A 26,804-nucleotide genomic window follows, 5' to 3' on the forward strand; every position below is an offset into this window, starting at 1 on the left:
GGCTGATGCTGGGCTGCAGGGTGAGGGGCACTGCGCCCACCAGGGTTCCCACGCTGAGCTCCTGGAATAGAGGAGAGCTGCCTGCACCGCCCGGACCCGCTCACCTGTGCCTGGCCAGGCCTCTGTCTGGTTATGCAGCCCGAGATTCCATCCGATGTTCCTCATCCATCCGTCGGACATCAGGTTAGATCCCGCTGGTCAGGGCACAGGTGTGGCCACTCCCTCGGCTGCAGGTGCCGTGGGCAGTGCAAGCGTGCATGCCCACCGGCCGCGTGGCTGTCCTCCCTGGGGCTGGAGCAGGAACCGTGCTGCTGTTTCTGTTTTCCCAGGCCTAGAACGCGTGGTAATTAGCAGCTGTCCTTACAGGGACAGCCCGGCTCAGCTCCCACAGGAAGGTGGTCCATTGTCTCGGGAAATATTTCAGAAATCCTCTCAGAAACACACACCCACACTGCTGGGTCCATTGGTGGACGGCAGGGCAGAGAATAAACAAACGGGAAGCGATGCTTCCATACACAGCACAGCATCACAGCTCTCTCCCGAGTTTCACATGCACACACGCAGTTCTTGGGCACAGTGACCTCGGTTTTCCGAGGGATGCTGGGACGCTGAGCACAGGCAGAGCTCCTCCCGTGGTCCTTGGCGCCACGTGGACCCGACGTGTCTCCACAGGAGCCTCCCCTCTGCATAAGGATGCGCTCTCCCCTTCGTGGCTCCGTCCTCTGTTTTGCGGAGTTGTGTTGAGGGAGGTGCCTGCACAACGTCAGGTCACAACTACTAGAGTGAGGATGGCTTCCCGAAGGGCCGGGGCGTCCAACCTTCCGAGAGAAGACAGTCCACGCTTATCCCTTCTCCGTGGTCTTGAAGATGCACCACCTAAGCATTTCACTGTCAGTTTGGTAACATTCAAAATGTTGTGCTCTGGAGAAAGTCCAAGCAAACGTAGTTGTTTTGTTGCTCTGAGTGACAGTGAGAGGGAGGGAAGCCGCCTGACTCAGGAAAGCCTTGAAGGGATGGTCAGAAGTAACCCTAATACTGCCGACAGCATCTGCTGGTCAAAACACCTCATTACGACGTGGACCCGTGTCCTCAAATGCTTCCTGTTCCTCGGCCGACAGGAGACCTCCGGAAAGTCTGTGCTTCCCACAGAACTGACATCTGTCTGTCTTTATCACCATAAACCCTCCTCTCTTGTCACCAGTATTTTACTTTATAAGCTCCTTAAGGGTACAAGCGGTGCTTTCCACCCAGCATGTGGTTAATAAGTAACTATCAAACGAATGTTTGAAGGACATAATATCGTCCTTGAGAAATGTAGGGAGACTCGGGAAACATAAACACTGTCTCTGAGACAAATATCACAGTTAACTTATCAGCTATTCCGAATTCCTAGTGCACATGCTGGACTCAGATGACCCACCCAAGAGAGAAATAAAATCAAAGGCAAAGAGTGTCTCGAACAGAGCATTTAGTGAATGAGAAGGCGGATTCTCTGAGCCCCGGCTCTCTCTGACCGCATCTCCACGGGAATCATTTCTGGGGTCCCTTGAGGCATCGACTTTAACCCAACTCCGATATTACTAAATGTTAAGTAATCAAAGCACAACCTCAAGCTACAAACCTCTTTGTTTAGAATAATGAAAAGCTGTGTTGAAAATACGAAAAAATAAATACAGTATATAAAATATGTAAATATAGAGAAGATTTAACAAATTAGAGTTAATACATAAGAGTAGTGATTTTGATTTTATCTTAAGAGTGGAAAGTTTAGTGCTTTTTCTTTAGGGTTTTTTTTTTTTTTTTTTTTTTGCGGTACGCGGGCCTGTCACTGCTGTGGCCCCTCCCATTGCGGAGCACAGGCTCCGGACGCGCAGGCTCAGCGGCCACGGCTCACGGGCCCAGCCGCTCCACGGCATGTGGGATCTTCCCGGACCGGGGAACGAACCCGCGTCCCCTGCATCGGCAGGCGGACTCTCAACCACTGCGCCACCAGGGAAGCCCTAGGGCGTTTTTTGAGGATGAATTTTCCTCACTGTCTCCCATGTAGATGTTTTAAAGGATGAATAGGCGTCCTGACTATGTGCTTTCCTGCCACGCAGGGGCCACCTGGTTCTAACACCGTCATCTTGACCATGACACCCAAACAGTTCCAAGTTGCAGGGAGGATTTATGAAGATACACTTTATGTGCCTTTTATTCGCTACAGATATTTTATGGATCTTACAATAAGCATGACCAAAGAAACTTTTCTAATTATCTCTTTAACTTTTTTAAACGTTTAAAATGCATATAAAGTTAAAAATTAAGAAAAAGACACTTATTAAATTAAGGGAGGGACATAAAATGTTTCACAGAGAAAGAGTAACAGGACACGTCATCTTTCACTCGTGCCCGTAGGAAGCTCGGCGTGAGCAACTTTATAAGAACGGATCTGGGGACTGAATCCAAGTGCACCCTCTGCTGAGAATGTCCTCTGTCCTTGTCGTGTTCGGGAGGCTGTGTGACCTGGCCGTAGCCCCAGCCCTGGAGCGCTGCCCCCTCCAACCCCTGATTTCCCCTGAACCCGCTTCTCAGGTCTCTGGGCTCCACTCTGACCTTGGTCTCAGCAATCTTGTCCCTGGACCACAGGCCACAGCCTCAACCTGGGCTCCCGGGGACCCCACTGTCCATCGAAAACCCACAGAGTGGGCTCCGTGCCACTCATTAATCACATGGTGCGGCCCGTCCGTATCTTCCAAGGGCTGCGATTTCCCTCCAGATCAAGCCCCAGCTCCTTTCTGTGGCTCCGGGACCCCACGGCGCCTGCACCCCACTTCTCACTCCCGCCGTCCTTTCCCGTCTTGTCCCACGCGCCCGGGCTTCCTCACAGCCCCTCAGCACGCCTTGCCCCCAGCCCCGGGGCCTTTAGGCGAGCTTCTCCTTCTGCCTGTTTAGAAGGGCTTGCTCCACGCTTCAGGGTCCGGGTCCTCAGCAGGGAGATGTTAATTTGTCTGATGTCACCGTCCACCCGCAGGAGAGGGCAGGGCCCTGGACTGTTTGTGCCCCTCTGCCCCAACACAGCGACTACAGCCTGGCAGCCTCTGAACTCCTGATCAGTGAGGGCGACGCAGGGCCCTCCCCCCGGGGTTCCGGTTCTCCAGCTCAGCCAGAACCTCGGTCTTCCTCTGACCGCCTCCTCCCTTCCCTTCCCCCGCCCCTCCTCCTTCCTTGGCAGAACCTCGCCGTGATCCCCAGTTTGGCAGGTTGTCCTGAGGCGGAAGCGTGGGGGCTGGAAGATGCAAGTCGGTGGAATAGCGCAGACCCCAGGTGCGGGGACCCCCCTCCGTGGACCCTGGGGGCCCCAGGTGGGATGCGTGGACCCCATGGCCCGAGATGGGCGTGTTGTACGTGTTTAAGGGAAGTCAGTGCTTGGGAAACAACCCACGAGCTCCGTGTTTAATTGAGGAGAATGTGGACTCAGAAGGAGGCCAGCGTTTCGGCCGAGGGAAGACGCAGGGCTGCCGTGCTTGTGGGCTGTCGGCAGGGTCAAGCAGGCTTCTGCAGTTGAGCTCTGTCAGAGCCCGCCGCGGAGCAGAGCGGGGGTCACGGTGCTACTGGGCCAGAGAGTCCCTCTGCACCTCTGTCTCTGGGTCTCAGAGGCCCTTGACTTCGTGGCAGATTCTGTGGAGCTTGTCTTTCTCTTCACCGGATTGTTGTGCCGTAAACGGTGGCGATGAGCGTCACAGCAGCTTTATTTCCTGTTTCTCGAGATGATCAACCCCGTGGATGGTTTTATTTGATGCCTCACTTTCCCCTCCTCAGCTGCACGAGGAGAGTCTTCCACCAGGGAACAGACCCACCGTGTCTGCACGCGCAGACCCAGGCAGTATCCAGGGTCCAGGAGGAGCGCAGCACGGTTCATCCTGTGTTTACACTTACTTTCAGGTAAAGGTAATTGAGAAAGAAACGACACACCACCCAGCTGCTTTTATGTAGTTCAAAATATTGCACATTAAATAAAGGGATTTAAAATCTGGTGCCTAAAGTTCACGTAGAGTTAGCAACCTTAAGACTGTGTTAGTCTTCAGGCAAGAGTGGCTCTAAGCCGTTGCAAAGAGACAGTTATCAGTGCTTTTCTTCATGTTTCTAGAGGAGCGGGTGTAACTTTATTCCCATTTCTCACAACCCTTGAAGGCAGCGAATGGCGGGTCTCAATTCTGACCCACACCCTACAGGTAAAATGCATTCATATTACTCTGGGGGAAATTGCACAAAACTGGGCTTCCCTGAAAATTGCTCTGATACATTCTTAAAACTTTGGGAGAAAGACAAGCCTTACGTGTGTTTTACATCCCGGCTTTATTACCACAAAACTTCGATCTTCAGGGATGTGGTGTTGCAAGGAGAATTTTCTACCTGCCCAAGTTCTTCTCTCTGGTTTTTTTCACTGAAGACACTATACAGGCCTTTGGGAATGTCTAGTTCCTCCATTAAAGTTCTGACCAAGTCCAGAAAAATCCAACACTTCCAGGCTTCTGCTCAGCCCTGTTGTCACAGCCATGGGCCAAGGGAGAAGGGATGCCTGCGTCTCACCTCCTGCATCTCACCTCCTGCATCTCACCTCCTGGATCCCTACCTCCCCCATCCATGTGGCTCCCTACTGCCTCCTCACCGGGAATCCTAAGACGCCATGCCAGAGTTCTTTGACAGACGTGACACATACCTGATAAAAACTTAGAGAAATTTGTTCCCCATTGGTTGACTTCCAAATTTGAGGAGCTAAACCTATAAACAGAAAAGTAAGTAATTATAATGGAGTTAATAAGTGTGCAGGTATAATACAGACACACACACACACACACACACACACACACAGCTCCTCAGACAGATATGAAAAAAATCAGAGAAGGGTGTGATTTTTGTTTCCATTTCATTTTATTTCTCACCTATTAGTTTTCTAGACATTTGAAATAATATACCAGCCAGATGGAGATTTTAAGCTGCCCACTGTTAGATGCTTGAAAGCCAGATTAATTAGTGTCACTGTCCTGTGACACTTTTCATCCCATCCAGTCACCTGGTCATCTAGTGGGATCCCTCCCTCCCGGTTTCCCTGCCCAGCAGCCCACAGACCTCACCTGCTGGGTGATGCTCAGACTACAGTTAGGGACCGATGCTGGCTGACATGGGTGCAAAACTACGGATTGCCACCGCTTCATGCCTTCTCTTGGTACTTGCAGGAGGACATTGCCACCCTCCGACTTCCCTTCCTCTGGTGTCGGGTTTCCTTTAGGGGGTGATCCTGAGTGCTCACTAGTCACCATATGGAGTGGGGTTTCATGATGTGGTCCAGGTAGCAGTCCTGAAAATGTTTCAATCTGTACTTTAAAAAAAAAGGGAAAAGACAAAACTGTATAAGTAAATTTGCTGAAATCAGTCATTTCTATACCAAAAACTTTGGCTTTTTTAAAATAAGGATGTTTTGTAGGCAGTGTAGAACACATTCATTTTAAGAGATATCAAGTAAAGTAAGTTTTTAAGGCATCACATATGACCCAGTTTCCCTGGGGCCGAGTGGCGCCTGGCATCTCGGGAGCTAGCAGCCAGTCGGCTCATTGCTAACAGGCAGCCGGGGTTGAGGACGGGGACAGGCGGGTGGGGGGCTGCCCTGGGACGGGGCCGCCAGCTTACTGGGGGACAAACCAGGACCAGAACCCAAGTGTTTGCACAGAAATGCGACAGGATGCCGAGTATTTTCCTTGGACTCCACAGATGCATGAAATCAGCTGAGCATCTTCAACACAAGCTGGCTGTTTTATTTTGCCTCAGATTTGTAAACAAATGGTTGCAGTCATTCTGCTTCTAGCTTTGCAAAGGACAGTCTGGTTTCCTCTCTCTACAAATGTTTCTTTAACTGGCTGTCAGTGCTCCATGGAAGTTCCTGGCACGGGGCCGTCCCTGCCCTGCGTCTCCCCTGACCCAAGCCTTCTGAGCTCTACTCCACTCCCGCAGGGAACAAGCTTGTGGGTGGACACAAATAAACAGTGACTAGGTGTCCTGTCACGGAGCCTGCAGGCTGTGGTTTCAAGGACACAAGATTTATGGGCGCTTCTGGCCGCATGGAGGCCGTGCAGGCGGAAGGGGAGGTGAGCTGCTGGGAGGAGGTCGGAGGTCCCTGGGCGCTTGACGTCCCCGGGGGGACAGCTCGATGAGCTGAGCCCAGGACACGGGAGGCTGCGTGGCCACAAGCATGGTCTGCGGCAGGACCCAGATCTCCGCGGTCGTCACCGTGGCCCGAGGGAGTGACTGTGGAGGAGCTGAGAGCGCTGCTCTGTGCCTTGCAGGGAGCCCGGCGGTTTGGGGGGCGCGTCCCTTTCACCGCCAGCCCCGTTGTTCCGTTTCGAGGCCTCGTCCATTTCACGGGGGTGAAATTTGGATTTCATGGTGCTTATGTCATTTCTCATACGATGAAAATTCACTTCTTAATAATGTGCTAATTTTTCATTCTGAGTTCTTCTCATTTTTACAAACACTGTGCTGGGATGAGCGTGCCTGGGGCTCTCGTGTGCCCCTGAGGAAGCACCCTCTCAAGATATCTGAGTAAAGGCACGTGAGCTGAAGTACAGCTAGCGAGCGAAGGCCGAGGCCCTTTCACCTCTCTGTCCTCAGTCTGGTCGGCCGTCGACCCCGCCCGACCCTGGACGCGCAGGGACTGTCTTCCCGGAGTGCGCGTCACCCTGGGTGCCGCCCCATCCCTGTGTATCCACGCGCTTACTTGCAAACGGCGCTGCTGTTGCTATTTCCTGAGTGGTTGTCCTGAAAATCAGGAACCGCACTTCTCACAGTGCGAGGTCACCCTCCGTCTCCGTCTCCCCGTCAAGCCAGGTGAGGACCTCGGCCCCGAGAACCGGGATCTGACGGGTCTGGGAAGATTGCTCACCCCCGGACCCCAGACCTCCGCCTGGGTCGCAACAAGCGTTCACTCCGAGCGGGCTTTCCCATCAGCAAGTCGACTTCGTGTGAGCACGGAGCACGGGGCGGACATCACCTGGAGGCTGGTCTCAGGATGCAGCAGCTCTGCCTCGCTGAACCTAAACCATTTTTCTCTTGCCTTTACTTAAGTGAAGTTCAGTGTCTTTGCAAATAAATATGACAAGTATTCTCTGTTGGACTAAAGTAGCTCTCAACTGCGAAATATGATCCTTAGCAGAAAGATCTGTGCGCTTCGCCGTCTGTAGCTTATACCACGTTAGAAACATGCTATAGCAGGATTGATTTGATATTGGTTTAGAAGTCGATTAAATTGAACTGCTTGTTGTGTTAAAGCCTTCTGAAGCTTTTAGGTGCTGTTAGTCTTGTGTTTTCTGATGCATATACATCACTTTCTAATTAAAAATCTTGCATTGCTTTACCTCCTTTGGGGGGAAATGATAAAATTAACAGCAACAAAATAACCGGGGTGCGTCCCACTGAAGTCATGCTCACCGCACAGAGCACAAGCATAACGCTTTCTTACAGCTGTTCACAGCCCTGAGCAGTTTCTCATCAGCTCAGCCTTTTCCCAGACACCTGCGTGTTTCCTACCTGCACCACAGCCCTCCCGGGGTATCTTGACGCCAGCCGGGGTATGGGACTTCACGGGGGCAGCTGGGACCGGGGCGGGTTATGCCCACCCCCTGACACATCCCTGCCTGCCTGCCTGCTGTTCTCTGTTCCTCTTGGTGGTCAGGCGAGCTGCTCTCAGAAGCATTCATTACTGTGACAAAGGGCAAAGGGCGCTGCCCTGTCTCAGAGCTGGCGCTGACAGGGCTGCAGGAAGTCCCCCAGGTCCCCAACGGCCCCAGACACGCCTGCAGCCTCAAGTCTGCCATTGCCTCCCCACGGAATAGTTAATGAGATAATTATTTTTTTCTTGAAAAGTAACATTCTTGCAGTGGTCCTGGGGGTTTCCCTATAGATTATAATCTACCTTTCCAGTTGCGTTCAAAGGGAAAAGGGGAATAACACAGCTCTATGTTCGCCCTTCCCCGACCCTTAGGGATTTGCATCTGTTTTCTGATATGTGTATTTAACGAAGTGGAAACTGGTGTAAATGGATTCCTGCTCTAGGCAATTAACATGTGCTTGAATAATAATAACAAAAACTTGTGTCAAAAGGAAATTTATGAAACCCAGAGTTCTCTAACTGAATAAACACGTTGGTCTTTGAACGACTTGGCCGTCGTAACACAGCGCCACCATCCGATCCGCGTGGAATGTTCCTCCTGCTTCCCAGACTCCAGGAAGACATGTCAAGCTGCATCTCTTTATCCCGAAACGGCGAGGAGGGTGGAGGGGGGTTTAGGGATAGTTAACTTGTAGGTAAAGTGTATTGTAGAATGTTGAGCTTCCAGTAAACTCAATTACAGAATTACTCGAAGGCCCTCCACTGCCTTCGGACTCAGGCTCCCTTGACAGGACTCTGGGGCCGTGTCTTCTCCAGCCACGTGAGCTTGGGGTGTTTTGCAGCATCCGGGGCCTCCTACGTAATGTGGGGCAGTGATGCTACGTACTGAGATTGCAGCTTTGGGACCAATGAGATGGTAATGCCTGGGAATCTCTTAGTCTCACATAGTAATAATTCAATAAATCTTAGCGATTGTAATTCACAGAAACTGTTTAAAATCAACATATATGGATTGCAGCATGCTTATAAGTGTTCAGATGAGCTCATTGGTACAGGGCGCCCGACACACTGATTGTTTATTTAATTTTTATTTTATATCGGAGTATAGTTGATTTACAATGTTGTGTTAGTTTCAGGTGTACAGCGAAGTGATTCAGTTATACATATACATGTACCTATTATTTTTCAGATTCTTTTCTCATATAGGTTATTACAGAATATTGAGTAGAGTGCCCTGTGCTCTACAGTAGATCCTTGTTGATTATCTATTTTATATTTAGTAGTGTGTATGTGTTAATCCCAAACTCTTAATTTATTCCCCCCGCCCCACCTTTCCCCTTTGGTAATCCTAAGTCTGTTCTCTATGTCTGTGAGTCTGTCCCTGTTTCACAGATGAGTTCGTTTGTGTCATATTTTAGATTCCACATGTAAGTGCTATCACTTATGATATTTGTCTTTCTCTGTCTGACCTCACTTAGTATGGTGATCTCTGGGTCCCTCCATGTTGCTGCAGGTGGCATGATTTCCTTCTTCTTTATGGCCGAGTAGATTCACTGCATATACGCACCACATCCTCTTTATCCATTCATCTGTCAGTGGACATCTAGGTTGCTCCCATGTCCCGGCTATTGTAAACAGTGCTGCAGTGAACACTGGGGTGCATGTCTCTTTCTGAATTAGGTTTTTCTCAGGGTATATGCTCAGAAGCAACACACTGATTTCCGAATCCTACATAAGCCTTTCTTCCCATTACAGAGAAAAATCTGCTGTACTCTTGGAGTTCTGGGAAATATGAAAAGATGTCCATACTTGATTTCTTTCAGGCTGTCCTGGTGCCAAAAAGAACGAGTTTCTGACGAGTGTGCTGGACGCGCTGTCCACAGACATGGTCCATGCCGTCTCCGACCCCTCCTCCCCGGGCAGGTGCGTGCGCTCAACTGCAGAGCAGGAGGCTGGGAAGACGCCCGGCATTCAGGGAACTCTCAGAAGCTGGAGGGCAGAGCCCAGACACTGGCATCTGAGGCCTGATCAACTTAGCGGACACGGCAGGGCCTGCAGGAAAGAAGTCCCCTCCCCAAACCTGAGGTCACTTCCTTTATCTGGAGGACATTTGTTTAGCAGGTTCTCTTGTAATGCGATCAACCCAGGGAGGATGTTGCCATCAGGGACAAGGCCCAGACCTTGGGATTTTCCCAGGTTCCTTCAGGCAGGGACGGGGGCGGGGGTGGGGGGAGGGGAGGGGATGGGAGGACCCTGGTCCAGAGGGCTTCCCGCTTTGGAATCACATTTTAGAGCTATTGACTGGATTTTAAATACTCTGAATTAAAATGTTCAAATTAAAATTCTCAAAATAGGATTTCTTTACAATAAAATATATATGACATAAAATTTACCATCACAACCATTTTCAAGGCTGCAATTCAGTGGCATTAATTACATTAACAAAATGTTCAAAATCTGACTTCTGAAACTCTGGAAACTTGCTCTGTGTTCCTGGTGGAAATTCTGCAGTTCTGGGGCTGAGGCTTTGAGCTTCGCTTCCGGAGAGACTGTTAATTCCCCGAAGCCGTTCGTCTCTGTGGGTGACGTCCCTAGGAGGGCAGTTTGCAGTGTTTAATGGATATAGTGTTTCAAGTGCTGGATCTCCCCTGTTAATTAGTAATAATTAATCTCTCTATTTTAAAGCACATTTTCTGATTGGGAATCTCGCTGTCTTTATTTCCTTAGAGCACTGGCCTTCTTCCGTGCCTGCCCCAAACCTTGATTATGTCACCTATTCTAGATGATCTAAAGCTTCCTGGTCTTCTTCAGCTCAAAGCCCGCCTCTCTCTGTCTCTGTTTAAGAGTAAGACTGCAGAAGAAAAACAGGCATGCTAATGAATTCAGTAGTAAATTAAATGATGAAGCAAAAAAAAAAAAAATAATCACCCAACTTTCAAATTGACCTCTTATATTCTTGGAAAGATAGATCTTCTCTGTAAAACTAAAACTGAAAGCAGTAAATGAATTTCCATCCTAGAAGGTCCTCTGAAAATTTGGGAAATAACTAATAGCATCAGAAAGCCCTAATACCTGGGAACTTTTGGTGTCTGACTCACTCTTTATGCCCATGGAAACGCAGAGACCAACAGCCAGACAAGGAAGGAAGGACCAGGGACTAGGTGAGCACCTGCTGCACCTTCCACGTGGTGAGAAGGCCCAGTGTAACATCTGGGATGGCTCCAAGATCAGCCTCAAAGCCAGGCCTTCTAGAAGAGTTTTTTACTTGTATCTTAAAGCATCAACCTTTTGTTTTTTTTAATCCAGGGAAAGATGTCTGGTTACCACTTTAAGATATATGTTGTTTTGCACCTTTAATTTATCCGTGGCATAAACAACCTGCCCGTGAGTCACAATTAAAGGAGCAGAGATCCTCCGGGTCCCAGGTTGAGCAGGTGTGCGATGTGTGGGCCGATGGGCCATCCCCATGGGGCTTTGTCCGCATGACTTGCCAACGCCCAGCGCGTGACTGGCCTGCACAAGTTCACTGTGCCCTTTGCCATTTTGAAACCAACTTGAAAATTTTTTGCCAAATTTCTATTTCTAAGTTATTTTTAAAAATCATTATATCAAATGGCAAAGCCACGCAGCCTTAGGCCCTCCTTCCAGGAAAGTCAGAGCACGGGGGCCCTCGCTGGAGGGACCAGGGCCGGGTGGGGAGGCAGCCAGGCTGCCGGGGGCCCCTGACCACCCGTGTGTCTTCCAGGCTCTCGGAACCTGACCCCAGCCACACGCTGGAGGAGAGAGTGGTCCACTGGTATTTCAAACTGCTGGATAAAAACTCCAGTGGGGACATCGGCAAAAAGGAAATCAAGCCCTTCAAGAGATTCCTTCGGAAGAAGTCCAAACCCAAAAAATGCGTGAAGAAGTTTGTTGAATACTGTGATGTGAATAACGACAAGTCCATTTCCCTGCAAGAGTTGATGGGCTGCCTGGGCGTGACCAGAGAAGAAGGTGAAACTAACACGAGGAAACGGCACAGTAAGAGCCTTTCTCATTATTTTGCTCCCACGTGTGTCCACTCTCGACGACGTCTGTTGAGTCTTACGATGTAGAGACTGTCCTTGCAGTCTGAGGGTGGAGGGAAGTCTGATGTGTCACATGACTGTAGGTCACCGTCCGTGGAAGCACTCACAGACCGTCGTAAGCGGTCAAGGGGAAGCCGGGTGGGAAAGGTGGGAGCTGAGTGGTGTCTGGAGACAAGTCTCACTGTTCCGTCCGGGGGGCACGGGTAGGGGGTGCCCTTCTCCAGGGGCGCCTTCTGATGCTGAACAGCAAACTGGGCACCCTTGGGAGTAACTCGGGAACTCCACGCATGAGCCCGACCAAACATTCAGCCCGGTTTATTAGCAGTTCAGTAATTCCTGTTTCCAAACCAGGTATTTCAATGGTTGAAACAGTGTTTCAGCTGCGTTACCAGATGTGTGTATCTCTTCCTTGAACCCAGACGCTGTCAGCAGCCCAGGGGCCGTGTGCGGATTTGATGGTTTGCAGAGACCTCTGCCATCTCTGCTAATTTATGATTCCGTTATTCTGTTACCAAACTTGTAGCATATTTGAAACATGAAGCAAGTTTGAGAGTAGGTTCCCGAGCATCGGTAGATGGTGGTCTTTACACGTCCTCGTAGTTGCAGCTCAGCTGGGACGCGGAAGTCCTGGCCGCTGACCTCGACTGTGGGCTTCGGGAAAGGACTGCATCTGTCTTATCAGTTTCTGTGTCCCGAGCACTCGTCATGACAGTCATTCCGTATGATTCAGCCGAACTTGGTTCCAGGCTAGATCCCTGTAATTGTGAAAGGACTCTTGCTAATTTTCCTGTGAGAAGTTACTCCTGGAAGAGTTGAGTTTTATTTTGAAGACCTCTGTATGGGGTCTCGGAAGCTAAGTGCACTTCATGTTGCCCCGGACATGTCCAGACTGCAAACAGTGGTAAAAATACGTGGCCGCCCACTTTGCTGACCTTGTGGGGTGAGGACGACATTTCCTGGCAGGATGTGGGTCCTTGCTGCCCTCTGATGGGGGTCAGACTCAGAAGGCTCTCGCTGTGGAAACATTGTGTGCAGCGTGTGTCTGCAGGCGGGGTGTGGGGGGGCCGAGCTGGCGGGTCAGGGGGTGACCGGCTCCCATCACCATCCTGCCTCACGGTCCCCATGGCCCCTTCTTTTCTCCCAGCCAGGCCGGGGATGGGGTGAGGCTGCCCTCATTCTCACTTGCAGATGAGAAACCCAGGAGCGCCGTGTGGCTTCCAAGCCCTACAGCCACCCAAGGCGTGCGGCGGGTCCACCCTGAACAGCGGCCCAAGCGCACGGGTCCGCCCGCAGGAAACCGGCACCTGCTGGGCTGCAGCTTCTGTCGGGGTTTCCTCAACCCCGCGCAGCCCTGCCCTGCAGCCCCCGGGGGGGCCTTGGACGTTTCCAGTCCAGGCAGTCGTCCCCGCCCTTGCTCTCCTTTGTTGGGGCTTAGGGTCGCTGTCTGCCGCTGTCTGACACTGCCTGTGATTCTTGGACCTGGACAGACGTTCTCACTCACCCTATGCTTTTTTTTTCGATTTTGGTCCCCCATAGGGTCCCGAGAGACAAGTGACCTATTGCAGTTTTAGGCAGAATTCCTGGCAGCCCGGCGTCTCGGAGGCCCAGGGGATCACCATGGGAGCCAGCGGGGAGCCAGTGGCCGGCTAGCTGGAGGCCGGGGGACTGTAGCTCCCCCGGCCCTGGGGCTCTGATGATTGCCGGGGAGGGGGATGAACGCTGACCCAGTGACTCGTTTCAGCTGTTGCCAGGTTGGCTTGGGGCCGTGGTGGCCCTTCCTCCGTTCCAGAACCCAGCCTTGAACTTGTGAAAGAGTCCAGTTTTGTGGTTTCAATGAGCAAATTAAGTGCAGGCTCAACCGTGTGTAGAATCTGCTCTTTTAATCTTTAATCATCACCCCTTTCTGAAGCGCCCAGGCCAGTCCATTGTTTGCAAGGATCCCCTCTTGGTGAGCACCCAGACCCCCGAGCCTCGTCCGCGTGCCTGAGGGGCGTCCCTCGCCAGGGGCACGGTCCTTTCTGCGTGTTTACTAAATACAAAGGAAGTCAGCAAATGGAGGTGCTGGGCAGGGAGAGCGGGCGGGGGTGGGGTGGGGGTGGGGGTGGAGGCCCAGTGCGTGGCGGCTTTGCCAGGAGCATCATTGGCCTCAGAGCAGCGGCGAGCGTGAGGCATTTTGAGATGGAACGGGATCCCTCCAGTAGTTTCAAGATGAATTCTGAGCAGTGGGGAAACTACTCTCCTGGATACCACCGCCTGACCCAGCCCTCTGTTTTACAGAGAAGGCCGCGCTCTCCACCCGCCCCCACTCTTCGTGGCTCAGTCCACAGTGTGGATGGGTCATTTCCAGAAGCGTTAACCACGAGTGGGTGTGTTGTTTAAACACCAGCACTTGGTGTGAATTGGTACCACGTAGCCTGTGTTGAGCCCACGGGTTCCGGGGCGTCAGGAACCACTGCGCTCATGGGTGAGTCCTGAGCTTCTGCAGAAGGTACAGATCATGCTGAGAAGGGTGTGCAAATCCCAGCCCTCGGTCAGGTACAGGACTTCTGACTTTGTGGCTAACGAAGTGCTCAGCTCTCTTAGTCATTCATTCGCTCAACACAAACGTCGAGGATCTGCCGTGAATCACGGGGCGGAGGTGGGAGCTGAGTCTCAGAAGCTCCGCAGTTTGTAGGGAAGATAGAAAAGCCCTAGAACGGCCCGCGCGTAAGGCGTGGGTGTGAGTAGGCTGCTGCCCAGGCCCTGAGGAGGCAGCTCCCAGCTCGAGGACTCGGGAAAGCGTCACGGGGCCAAAAGGATGGACGGGACGGCCCAGCCCCTGTGCCAAGCACTGGGACACTGGTGCCTCCCCTGGAGCATCTCCGAGGCAAAGCCTCAACACCGCCCAGTCAGAGCCCGAGGCATGAGGGGTAACTGCGTGACACCCGAGGACAGCCTCGTCGGAGAGCCCAGGGACCGTGAGAAGGGGTTCCTGGTCAGGCGTCTGCCAGCCAAGGGTACCCTCGCGGGAGAAACGGGATCGGAAGCTGGTCTTCCTGGAAACTCTGAAGGTCGGTCGGTCTTGCTCTGCTCTGGGGACACCATGGCAGCTCTCACCCCGCACGCTGAGGCCTCAGGAAGCTGATGTGAATCCAGCACCTTCTGGGTCACGATCCTGGACACCTACCCTGTTGTAAACAAAACTGTCTCAAAACCCCAGCTCCCTGTCAGCACCAGCGTTGGACCTCTGAGTTGGCTCCAGGGCCTTAGCCGATCACACGCCCTGTTGTTTTTTAATCTGGTTAGATAATGGAAAACTTGAGGTGTGGCCAGTCCAACAGATCAGGAGCCAGTGCTGTGGAGAAGATGGTGCCCACAGAGGAAGTGCACTCCCCCGGCCCCAGCTGCTCTCGGGCTGCAGGATGCTGCCCTCTGCCCCTGGGTGGGGGGCGGAGTGGGGGCGTCTCCACACCTCTCCTCGGGGCCGGGGCTGCGTTCTCACAGAGGACAGAACGCACGAGGGGAACAGAGAACAGGTTCGCGGGCAGAGCGGATGCGCAGAAGGGGTGCAGGCCACGTCCTCTTGCCGAGAGGGGTCCAGGGTCTCCGCACAGCCCTACAAGGGGACACGGAGAGGGCGGGTGTGTAACCCTGCTATCAGGGGAGCGAGTAACAGAGCATAACACCTTGGTGTCATCATCATTTAGTAGAAATGTTTACATTACTGCAGAATCTTGAGTTATCAGTCATCTTCTTTACGTGCCTCTGACTAAACCGACGTGTCTGAATTTTGTTGTCTCGCTAGTAACCGGGAAGATAGCGCGTGTGACCCCCTCTCTTCCCCCGGAGAAGCTGCATTTGGTAAAAGTGGCAATTTGGTCAAAAATGAGCATTGGGGATTTAGACACATTATTAGCTGATCTTGCAGCCCTTTTTTTTTTTATCTTGCAGAATTTCTCTAAGAGTTTTTCAACTTTATTATCATTTATTTTTTACTACCCTGTGTAATTTGAAATAGTGAAAAGTCAGAAAAACCTAAGTATTCAGGAAGGGGTTAGTTGGGACAGTCTAAATATCCAATTGGCTGCCAGTTTCTTTTGTTTTCTTTATTTTTGCTCACTAGTTAACAATACATTTTTTTTTAACATCTTTATTGGAGTATAATTGCTTTACAATGGTATGTTAGTTTCAGCTTCACAACAAAATGAATCAGTTATATATATACATATATTCCCATATCTCTTCCCGCTTGCATCTCCCTCCCTCCCACCCTCCCTATCCCACCCCTCCAGGCGGTCACAAAGCACCGAGCTGATCTCCCTGTGCTATGCGGCTGCTTCCCACTAGCTATCTACCTTACGTTTGGTAGTGAACAATACATTTTTTATTCTAAAAAATATGAGAAATTAAATAAAGAACATAAATAACACATGACCTTTTATTCTGAGACAAAATCAGACCAGATCTATAGCTTTCCAGAAAATATTTCTATGCACACATACATACGTGTTTATGTACTATGATTTTCACTACAAAATGGTGTCATAATGTACATACTTCATTAATCACACTTGTTTTAAGCAAGTACACAAGATTTTGCATTTAAAGTTTTGCAACTAAGACATGTTATTGGGAGCTTGATCTCAATTTTCACCATTACAAAAAATGCAAAAATGAAAAAAAACCCTGAAAATATTGAGAACTGATAGAGCCTAGAAAAAAAAATTTCTGAAGAATTCAGAAAAAAAGTTCACAAAAGATGATACCATGCCCTCATGATTCTCCAAAATGACCATTGTGCAGAAAATCAGCAATTAGGAAATATTCACTTTTGACCAAATTATCTTTTTCAGCCAGACTGCCATGCCAGCTACATTCTCTCAGACATATTGCCTTACAGCCAAATTGCCGTTTGCCGTGTCACCTGGAAACAATCACTATCATTCGATACCGAGGAAGCCCCCCTTCCCGCCACGCACACACACCCATCGCTGAGCTCTGTGGTAGGAGCTGGGAAATACATACTCATTTTCTCACCGAGAAGTATTTTGATTGATGTGGCGTGGCTTCGTATTTATTTTGATGATGTACATTCTGTTTCATTCAAATTAACTAACAGTTTATTATTTTTCTGCCCTTCACATATTTTAAATGGAACTTTTCCCTACTCCTTCTTGAGTGGAATATTCCATCCAGTGTCATTAATGAAATTTATACTCTTTTCATCTACATAGCAAAGTTCTAAACACCAAAAAACGTTAACTTTTCTTGCTGTAACCTAACTTTAATGTGTAGCTACCTCCAGTGACCAGTAGTCTGATGTTTGCCATAAAAGAAACCAAGAAAAATCTGGGAATTGTTGATAGTGCAATTGGTTTAGATTAGATTCAAAGTATCAGTTTAAAATTCTTTAAATTTGAACCAAGGGCGCGAAAGCCTGCTTTCTCTGTAAAGTACTCATTTCAGACAAAGCAAAGCGGAGAGCGACAACAGAAATTATCCCGATCCCTGGATCATTCAAACTACAATGGAAAGAGATAGTCCATTTAGCTACCATTTATTTAATATTTTTGCAATTTACTTAATATGTTTGTGTTTCAAATTTTCGTGCTCTATTTCTGTTTGCTTGAATATAGCAAGAGAAGAAGTTTGAACACAGAATAATTTTGCTCTTTATCTTTTTAATTGAATGGATAGACATCAACAGTTAAGGCATTTGGAATGAGGGATGCTGCCCTCCGTCTGCTGATTCATTCGAAAGATATTTACAGGTGCTCCCTGCTCTAAACATTGGCAAAATCACAGTAAATAAAACAGACAAGAGTTCACATCTTTCTAGAGCTTACATTTTAGTGTGGATGCAAGAAATGAGATAAATAAGAAAAATGCACTGTGTGATGGGTGATGCTAGCTAAGGTGGTGTGGGGGGAGGGGAGGGGCAGGGCTGAACTTCAGGTGGAGATTTGGGGCGGGAAAAGTGCCTCCACAGGTGATGTCCCAGGTCCCAGTCTTTAAGGAGGCACAGACGGAACCAAGCAGGATTTGGGAACAGTTACTTTGATCCAAACAAGTTCAATGATTCTCGTGATTTAACCATAAAACCAAAAGATTTCAAAGACCCGGTGCTGGTTCCTAGCCTTCCAGCTGCCTGGGTCCTCTCTCCCTGGGAGAGTTTGAAAACTCGGGGAAGGAGGTCTCCACGGCTAGTGGACACGCCTTTGGAGTTTTCGGTAAAATGGAACCGTCTTCTAAAGTTGGGCCAGAGCATTTGTATTGCTGGGAACTGTTTACAGCGTGACTTTTATGATCCACTATTTATAATCTATGCTCAGCGTATGTGCAGATGCGTATTTTCTCATGTAAACAAGTCTGCCAGTGGACGACGCTTTCCTACAGTGATGTGCGTTTCTTCCTGAAACATTCTATTTAACCTTTTACTAAATAAAGAATATTTGGTTTTTAATCTTTCTTTTTCTTTCCCTGTTAGCCCCTAGAGGTAATGCTGAAAGCACTTCTAATAGGCAGGTGAGTATGTCTACATTGTAGCCTTAATCATTTACTGTTTTAATTATAGGCAATAAAAGTTGAGGTTCTGTCAATTTGTAAAGTGAAGTTCCTTCCAAGAAAAGAAGCAACTTATCGTGTCTACACCCCTGTGAGGCCCCAAATAGCCATGCAAGATTCTGTCAGAAATTACCAACTTGCTGAAACATCAACATTTTGCCCTAATTATTATTTTCTTGCTACTTGAAATTTCAATTATTTTATTATTTTTAGAAAAATTTCTGAGTCCCCTTATTTTTGGAAATATTTACTTTTAAATAGCTCTGCAGGCTGTGGATTTGTAATGTATTCCTTACGCTTGGCTAAGGAGATTGCAGGAACGGGGAGTCTTCTTTTTGCATCTAGGGATCCGAGCGAGACAAGTGGCAGCTCCAGAGGGGTTTTTCACTGCCTGCCGTGCGTGCTCATGAACACACTTCTATGCTTCTGAATCTGTATTCCTGCTGTGCAATTAAAGGAGATGATTGTGGTGTCCCTCCGCAGCATCCCAGGCCACAAGCTCTCCAAAGTCTAGCATATTTTCCAGAAGATGAACACGAACAATTCATTTCTCCCTCTCTCAAAGCCAGGGCTACATCCTCCTTTTTTTTTTTTTTTTTTTTTTGCGGTACGTGGGCCTCTCACTGTTGTGGCTTCTCCCGTTGCGAAGCACAGGCTCCGGACGCGCAGGCTCAGCGGCCATGGCTCACGGGCCCAGCCGCTCTGTGGCATTGTGGGATCTTCCTGGACCGGGGCACGAACCCGTGTCCCCTGCATCGGCAGGCGAACTCGCAACCACTGTGCCACCAAGGAAGCCCCTACATCCTCCTTTCTTAAGACCACTTGTCAATTTGTTATGTATTTTGTCTTCACCTGCTTGATTCCAGGTCTCTGGTCCCTAAGGCAGGCCCCCGTGTTTGTGGTGGGCTTGAAGTGGAGACCTTCCACGCGCACCTTGGATGCAATTTAAAACCATTTCATTAGGAAAGATGTGTGATACGGTCGGTCTTCTTTGTTCAGCAAGTGTTTATGGTTTCAACTTTTAAAATCCCACTGCAAACCACTTGTGCTCTAGAACAGGGCTGGTCTGAAAGCAATGACCTGGGCTGAGCTCCGAAGACTTCCAAACGGTTGTTTTCCTAAGATAACGCCAATGACGGCCACATGGGAGCTGCCTCAGCCTGAAATAAACTCTGTTCCAAACACAAGACTCACTCAGCGGAATCCAGAGCGGTTTCCCCAGCTCTTTTGATGGCGTTTATCACTGCAACCTGTGATCCTGGGGTGATGCCCTGCAGTGGTCGGCACATGATAAAGTGATTGAAGACCATACAGATTTCTTTGAAGAATCAGAGTCCCAACCACCAAAATCTTTCACTATATGAATAACCCAACCCAAGAACTATGAAATGAAGGGCAGCAAGTAGGATGCATGAGCTTAGATTTAATCGAAAAGTGAGCTGTCTTTCTCGGTATCTTCTCCAGGTTCCATCACAGCTCAGCAGTGATCAGAGCAGTGCTACCAGCCACTGCTGACGTAGCTTAAAGCGTTAGTGCCACCCCTCCCCCAGCAAGTCTGACCAGCTTTAGTTGCTGGTAAAATACATTGATGGCTTATCTTTATCCTCAGCTAATTAAAACAAAACTTCTTACTCACTTAATGCAGGAGATATAGTCCCTCTTCTCGTCCCCTGTTCATATGTTTATCTGGGGAATAAAAGCCAACACAGAAGCCTCCTGAACGTTCAAGTGTAATTATTTTAAATAGACCAACTTGTACTGGTCGGAATGTGTCTATGTGGAGAAGTAAACCTGGAAGATTGTACTTTGCTTCTCTTTTTCATTCTATATTATTTTTAATTGGCACAGTGCAGAATTCCAGTGATTTAGGAAACAAAACTTTTCAAGTTGTATTTCTTAGAGAGGTCAAATAGTGAATGGAAAGGATGAAAAGAAAACTGTTAAAAAAACACATGCCTTTATCAAATTTGAAGCATAAATTAGTATTAAAAGTATTTTTATATGATAAATCCATGGTGATTGGAGATTCTGCACAATGTTTAATATATTGAACACACTTACAATCCTTGAAATAAATGCTTTCTCAACTGATATATTTTTCCTGATATTTCTGATCATTGAGTGGGAGGAAAGTGCTAGAAGTTGAGAAGTGTCCACAATGTTTTTATTATTTTTTAAAATTCTTACCCCCCAAGTAAAGCACTCTTCCTTTCACATCTATTTAAAAATATTGCTTTTTTTCCCTTGTTGTTACCAGCTGGGTTTATTTTATTCCTAAAAGGCAAGTCTTCGTCTTCAGAGATGAGTGATGCAAATGTCTAAATACATCTCTTTTCTGTCTTTTTTTCAGCCAAGGAAGCAAGGATAAACGACTGACACATCCACGGCGGGTCCTAGACACGTGGCCGGCTCCCTCACCAAAAAGCAATTAAAAAACCCCAAACAAACATAGTATATTGCACTTTGTACTTTAACTGTAAATTCACTTTGTAGAAATGAGATATTTAAACAGATGGCTTTAATCTGTGAAAATGGGAAGGCTGGCTTCGGAAAAGTAATCACATACAATGTATGTGTCCTTCTTTGACCTTCAAAATCTGTAGTTGGTGGAGATGTATTTTGAGTGGATTTAAGCTTAGTTTCTTTCTCCCACGCATGTTAACCTGGCAGCAGCCTTGGCCTAAGGCGCTCTGGCTCCAGGCCCGTATCTCCTCACCAGGGCCGTTACTAACAGCCTCGCCAGGTTGGCGTCGTTGGAAATCGACTGCCCTGGCAGCATCGCTGAGTCCATGTTGGAAGCTTCATGGCGCCGTGGAAGTTTGTAATCAACGGCTGTCTCCGTCATGCAGTTAATGAGCGCACGGGTCTTCTTGTTTCTTGGGATCTCGTGTTAGCTTGTTGGTTTTCCTTCCAGAGTTCTCGCTCACGCAATGAGTTACCCAACCACTGAAGCCCTCTTTACAGGTAGTGCCCTGGTAGAAAAGAACGTTTTGCAAGCCCTTTTGGATGTGCCTGCTTTTTCCATTGCAAGCTTCTGTTTGAGTTCTGCCTTGGGCTCAGAGCATTCATGCAGCAAATGCTAGAGAATTCTTTCTGCCTTTCTGAGGCAGCGTGAAGGGGTCCATCGTTCAGAAAAGTAAATTTCGTCATGACCTGACCAAGCCGGCTAAACACGTGTGTCAGCCTGCTTTTTCTCTTACACCTGGCCCCTACCCATCCGACCGTGGCCCACCCAGGGGCCCCCCGGAAGGTAAAACTGTCCCCTGAACAAATTATGAAGAGTCCCCTTAAAGAAGGCACAGCCAGGCGAAGCAGTGCCTGGGTCTTGACCTCGGCAGCCGGAGACAAAGGCTTGTGGGTCCCCCACCTTCCCTTCTTTCCTGGAGGCCTCAAGGGCTCAAGGGTTTGCCGATGGGAAATTCATCCAAATGGGACTTGAGAGGGGCGCGTGAGGAGCTGAATGCCCCCCTGTGAGCATCAGAGCGGGCCCTCGGGGCAGCCGGCTCCCCATCTCAGAGCTGGACCCCGGCTTCCGCAAAGGTGCCCGTGGGCTCCATGAAGCATTTAGGGGACAGGCCCGGAGCTGGGGTGACACGCTGTGACGCTGTCTCGGCTCTAGCTTTTGGTTTGGGAAAAAAATCTTCACGGCCCCAGACCCCCCAACACATGTCAAACGATCTTGAATTTGCATGAAGACGTTTCAAGAGGCGTCTCATTTAAACCGTGCGGAAGTCAAAACGGAAACTTTGGAAACACAAACCCAGCTCCAGTGTGTATCACCATTGTGTAAGAAACAGTTAGGATCCTAAATTTATTGGATGATCTTTTATATTTCTGAACTTTGAATTTAATCCTTTTTCTTAGATTAAAATAAAATATGCTATCAAAACCGTACTTGGCCTCTGGCTTCATTCTGAGGGTGTTTACCATTGGGAAGCAAGGCAGGGGCCCTGGGCTGGAGTGAAAGGAACCCTGGTTCTGCCCCTCTGGCCGTGGGACTTGGGACAAGTTACTTAGCCTTTGGGGGCTTCAGTCTTCTGCTCTATCAACAGGGACGACAGTGGCATGCACCCCTGGGTGAAGGTTACGTGTATCCATGTGTGTAAAGGGTGAGGGCCTGGCACAGAGGGTGCAAGCGTTTGCCCTCGTGATGGGAGCAGCCGTCTACTCACTAGGTACCAAAGGCTGGGAGGACTTCCCGTCCTGCCGGAAGCTGTGTGGACCAAGGAAGAGACAGAAAAGGTTCTTATTGTGGTTAAAGCTGATGCGGTTCACAAGTGACACCGCCAGAGACCCCGTCAGGCCACGTCTCTCGGTCCCCAGCCCCAGTCTCCAGACCCCGTGTCCGCCCTTGGTTAGACTCTCATTGTATCTCACCTGCACCATTGCAGCAGCTGCTGCTTCCCTCAGTTTTGTTGAGATGTAATTGACACACGCCACTGTGTCAGGGTAAGGTGCACGGCATGACGCTTTGACTTCCATATACTGTGAAACGGTTGTCACAATAAGTTTAGATAACACCCAGCACTTCACATAGATACAAAAAAAAAAAGTTGTTTTTTTTTCCTGGTGATGAGAACTTTTAGGATCTACTTTCTTAGTAGTTTTCAAATACACCAAACAGCAGCATTAACTATGGTCGGTCATGGTGTGGTCACAGCAGCAGCTTCTTAGCTGGTCTTGTTTCCTCCAGGACTCTCTATTCCTTCCTGGTAAATCTCCCTGTGCCCCACACTATTTTTTTCTCTACTCAGAAAAGTGTGATCTTTGTAAAACCTTAGCATTTCAATCGTGCAGTCAAGATGTTGCTGGAAAGGAATTAAGAGGGAGCGCTCCCGACGGGGTGGAGGTTGGACTGCTTCTGGAGCAGACGGGAGAGGGCACGGAGCCCGTGGAGGCAGCGGCCGGTGCGCCGGGGCCGGAGCAGGTGGCTCTTACGGCGAAGTGTTAAGATTTCAAAGCCGAAACAGAAATTGTTTCCCTTACGTTCCTGGTGTAGCTGTTTTCAGGGATAGTTGCCTCCTCACAAACCTCCCCTTGCCTCCTTCTCATGTTTAAAAATGCTCTCCTGCATCCTTGTCAGAAATCTCCAAGTGGGACATTATTTAGAAGTGCACTGACCAACTCATAAATCGTGCCCGTGAACGTCACATCCAGAATTTTTTTAAGTTGTCGAGATGAAAGGTGTCAGTTTTTGTAATCAACGTGCAGAAATGACCGACATAATCATAAACTGCCAAGTGGACACCGAATCATGTAAACAACAGAGCTACTGCAGAGAGAGTAAGAATGTAGACAGCGCTCAGCTCAGCGGTCTGTGGTGATGGTGATGGTGGTAGTTGAAATGGTGGTAATCATGACGATGACAATGACGACGATGCTGATGATGGTGGTGGTGGTGATGGGGCTGATGATGGTGATGATGATGGTGGTCGTGATGGTGGTGATGGTGATGGTTGTGACGATGAGTGTGATGATGGTGATGATGGTGATAGTGATGGTGATGGTGGTGATGGTGGTGGTGGTGATGATGGTGATGATGGTGATGGTGATAATGATGGTGATGGTGGTGATGATGGTGATGATAATGATGGTGATGGTGAGTGGTGGTGGTGATGGTGGTGATGGTGATGATGGTGATAATGATGGTGATGGTGATGATGGTGATGATGGTGATAATGATGGTGATGGTGAGTGGTGGTGGTGATGGTGGTGATGATTTTCTCCCTAATACCATATACTACTACATGGGCCAAAATTTGTAAAGATTTTTGACTCATTAGATATTTAGACACTTTTGATATTTCTTCATTCTAAAAAGCTTCATTCTTCATTTACTATCAAGCGGTGAACAAGCCGCCCCAAAGCTCCATGGCCTAAAACCACCCTGTTTATTCTTGTCACCCTGTGTGTGTTGGCTGGGTTGTCTGGGCTTGGCTGGACGTGTCCCCATGCCTCACACCCGGCCCTGGACGAGTGGGCCTTTGGGGCGTATCTCTGTCGTCATGGCCAAAGCACAGGGTGAGGCGCCCAACTGCATGAGCGCATTTTAAGCTTTAGCTCGTAACCTGTCTGCTCACGTCTGTGGACCATCACGGGGCTCCGAGCAGGTCGTGGGCAGGGAAGCACACACCGCCCCCTGGAGGCCCTGGTAACTCGTGGACGTAGACGCTGTTGAGTGTTGGAGATCGTGCCCGCCTGCAGTCAAGCACATCCTGAACCTGGGGCAGCAAAGCTCCACGCGTGGTGGTGCAGATGGAAGGAAGGGGTGCACATCGGCACGCCGCCTCGGACGGGAGGAAGCAGGGGTCGTGCGGGGAGGCGGAGGGAACTGGGCCTCCCACCCATAGAAAGAGGTTTCCAGCCCTCCCTCTCAGGGCTGTGCAACCAGCATAGGTCATGCACGCAGCCCGCTGTATAGACAGGCATTCCACAGTGGCGTTGTGGAGTCACACGTGTGTCAGAACAGCTCTGTATCACGTGGTTCTGAATCTTCCTCTTCAAAGAGTCAAAGGACGGGAAGGCTTGAATCCAAAACCCTGAAGCCTGCAGCTCAGGATGAAGCCTGCAGGCCTTTCCGTAAAGGAGGAGACGCTACGCATGGCAGGGATGGAAGTTTATTCAGACTCCTCTATCGTGGGGAATTGACTCCAGTTATGAGAAAGAGAAAATAGGAAGCCACGTCACGGTGGCAAAGAGCCATTTTTCTCACTCAGGAAGCAGACAGACAGGACTCAGTCAGCTCAGGGTGGAGGCAGCCAGCGCCCCGGGCCTTGGCCTCCCAGGCCCCTTGGGTTTGTTCTGCCGTCTTTAGAGCGAGGCCTTGTCCCGGGCACTGGCTGGAGGGGCAAGTGTCTTCATCAGGGACCGGACGTGGTGGAGGGCCTCGGGCCAAGACAAGAGGCCAGCGGCATGTGGCACATGTCATGTTTCATTTGTCCTGAGCCGCATTTAGCAGGTGTCTGCTGAATTTCCTTGGCCACCGACATCTCTTCTTTGCATCTCCAGCTTCAGAGCTTTAACTGTGCACTTGCTGCCCAGGATGGGGTGAGACAGAGGGCTGGCCACCCAAGAAGCAGGAGGGGGCATTGCCATGAGACACGCCCACTCTCTGCCACTTAACAGTGCATTCAGGGCACGTGGCGTTTACTCCGTCTTCCACATTTTATGTGAAATAAATGTCTTCTTTCTGCCTAGTTTCCCTGGGCATCTGAACGCTTGCTCTTTTCTGATAAAGCTGGCCGGTTAACTCAATCCACGTGTGTTTCATAGCGGAAAGGTTTCATACACCTTGTTGTTAATATTTTACCTTTAGAACAAACATTTGGTTTCTTTCAGTTAAAGCTGAAATTATGCTCAGTCAGTAGATGGCTTCTTTGTTAATAAAAGATGGATTTTCATACTCCTGACCAGCCTGCCTACGTGGTGCGTTTCCAGTCTTCTATGGCTGCTGTAGTTCAGAGGAGAGGTGCCTTTTTATCGCTTCCTAAGATCTTGTAAGTGTGCCCGGGGGAACCACTTTGGATGTTTCAGTTTAAATTTACATATTCATGATGCTCTGAGTATTAGAACAGAGAAGCTAAGTTTTATTACTCAGACTATGTCAAACTCTTTGCTTTTTCATCCAAGAAAATGGTCTTTCTAATTTGGTAAGCAATTTTATTAACTGAGCCCTGTTATAATAAAATAAACATATTTCTAGAAGTAAGATAAAGTAAATAATTTAAATGTGTTTTGAAATAAGTTTAGGATGTTGGTTTGGTTGGTGGTCCTAAGAGGTTTCTGCAGACAACTTCTAGACTTTCTGACACTGACTCTATACTCTCTGAACCTTAAATTCAAGTCCTCCCCTGGCTTGGGAGAGAGGAATAAAATAAACGCAGAACCTATCAATTCTGATGTTCAAACCTGTAACGAAAGGCTGCTCTTTCTGGTGGTTGTGCAGCACTTACCATTTCCCAGTTTGCAACAAACCAGAAACACTGCACCCTGGTCATAGAATCCTCCCTAAATGTGCACTTGTATGTTGTCAGGTCCCTGAAGCAGAGCCTCTGACTCAGACATTTCTATTCCCCACAACGCGCAGTAATCACATGAAAGGCTCAATAACTACTTTTTGGATGGATGAAAATGGTCCCATTATGCCATGAACATTTAAAATAATAAATAGATTTTATAGTAAGATTCTGTCTTCCATTTTATCCCCTTCTGTCTAGCTTTAGTTACTGTTACTTTTTACTTTTCCTAATATATTTGCCTGGAAGATACGTGTATCCAAAGAAATCTTGAGAAATGAGTTATATCCTTTCATTCGTTACTTCTATCAAGACAGAGAAAGGAAAGAGAAAGGAAAATAATAGCAGAAGGTAGTTGGCAACTTTGGTGGTGAAGCTTTTCGGAGATCGGCGGACCCCCAGCACAGCGAGAAGTGCTTGTTGCTGTAACTCCAGCTTCCGTAACTCAGACCAGCCATCTCTGTCACAGGTTCCACAGGTTATGGCATAAAGGCTGATCTCGGAGGCGGTTCTCCACGTTGGTCAGTCAGTTTG

The 26,804-nt window shown here is 48.9% G+C and overlaps 1 protein-coding gene across 1 annotated transcript in view; it reads left to right on the plus strand.

Moving 5' to 3' along the window:
• SMOC2 (SPARC related modular calcium binding 2) overlaps window positions 1-22,142 on the plus strand; it is a 155,576-nt gene extending 133,434 nt beyond the window's left edge. The window contains exons 10-13 of the mRNA XM_079938949.1: window positions 9,469-9,568; window positions 11,391-11,665; window positions 18,179-18,216; window positions 20,606-22,142. Coding sequence (XP_079795075.1) covers window positions 9,469-9,568; window positions 11,391-11,665; window positions 18,179-18,216; window positions 20,606-20,623 — 431 coding nt within the window. The 3' untranslated portion in view covers window positions 20,624-22,142. The remainder of the gene's footprint in view (window positions 1-9,468; window positions 9,569-11,390; window positions 11,666-18,178; window positions 18,217-20,605) is intronic.
• The last annotated feature ends 4,662 nt before the right edge of the window (window positions 22,143-26,804 follow it).

This window comes from Stenella coeruleoalba (assembly GCF_951394435.1).
Source record: "Stenella coeruleoalba genome assembly, chromosome: 12".
NCBI lineage: Eukaryota > Metazoa > Chordata > Mammalia > Artiodactyla > Delphinidae > Stenella > Stenella coeruleoalba.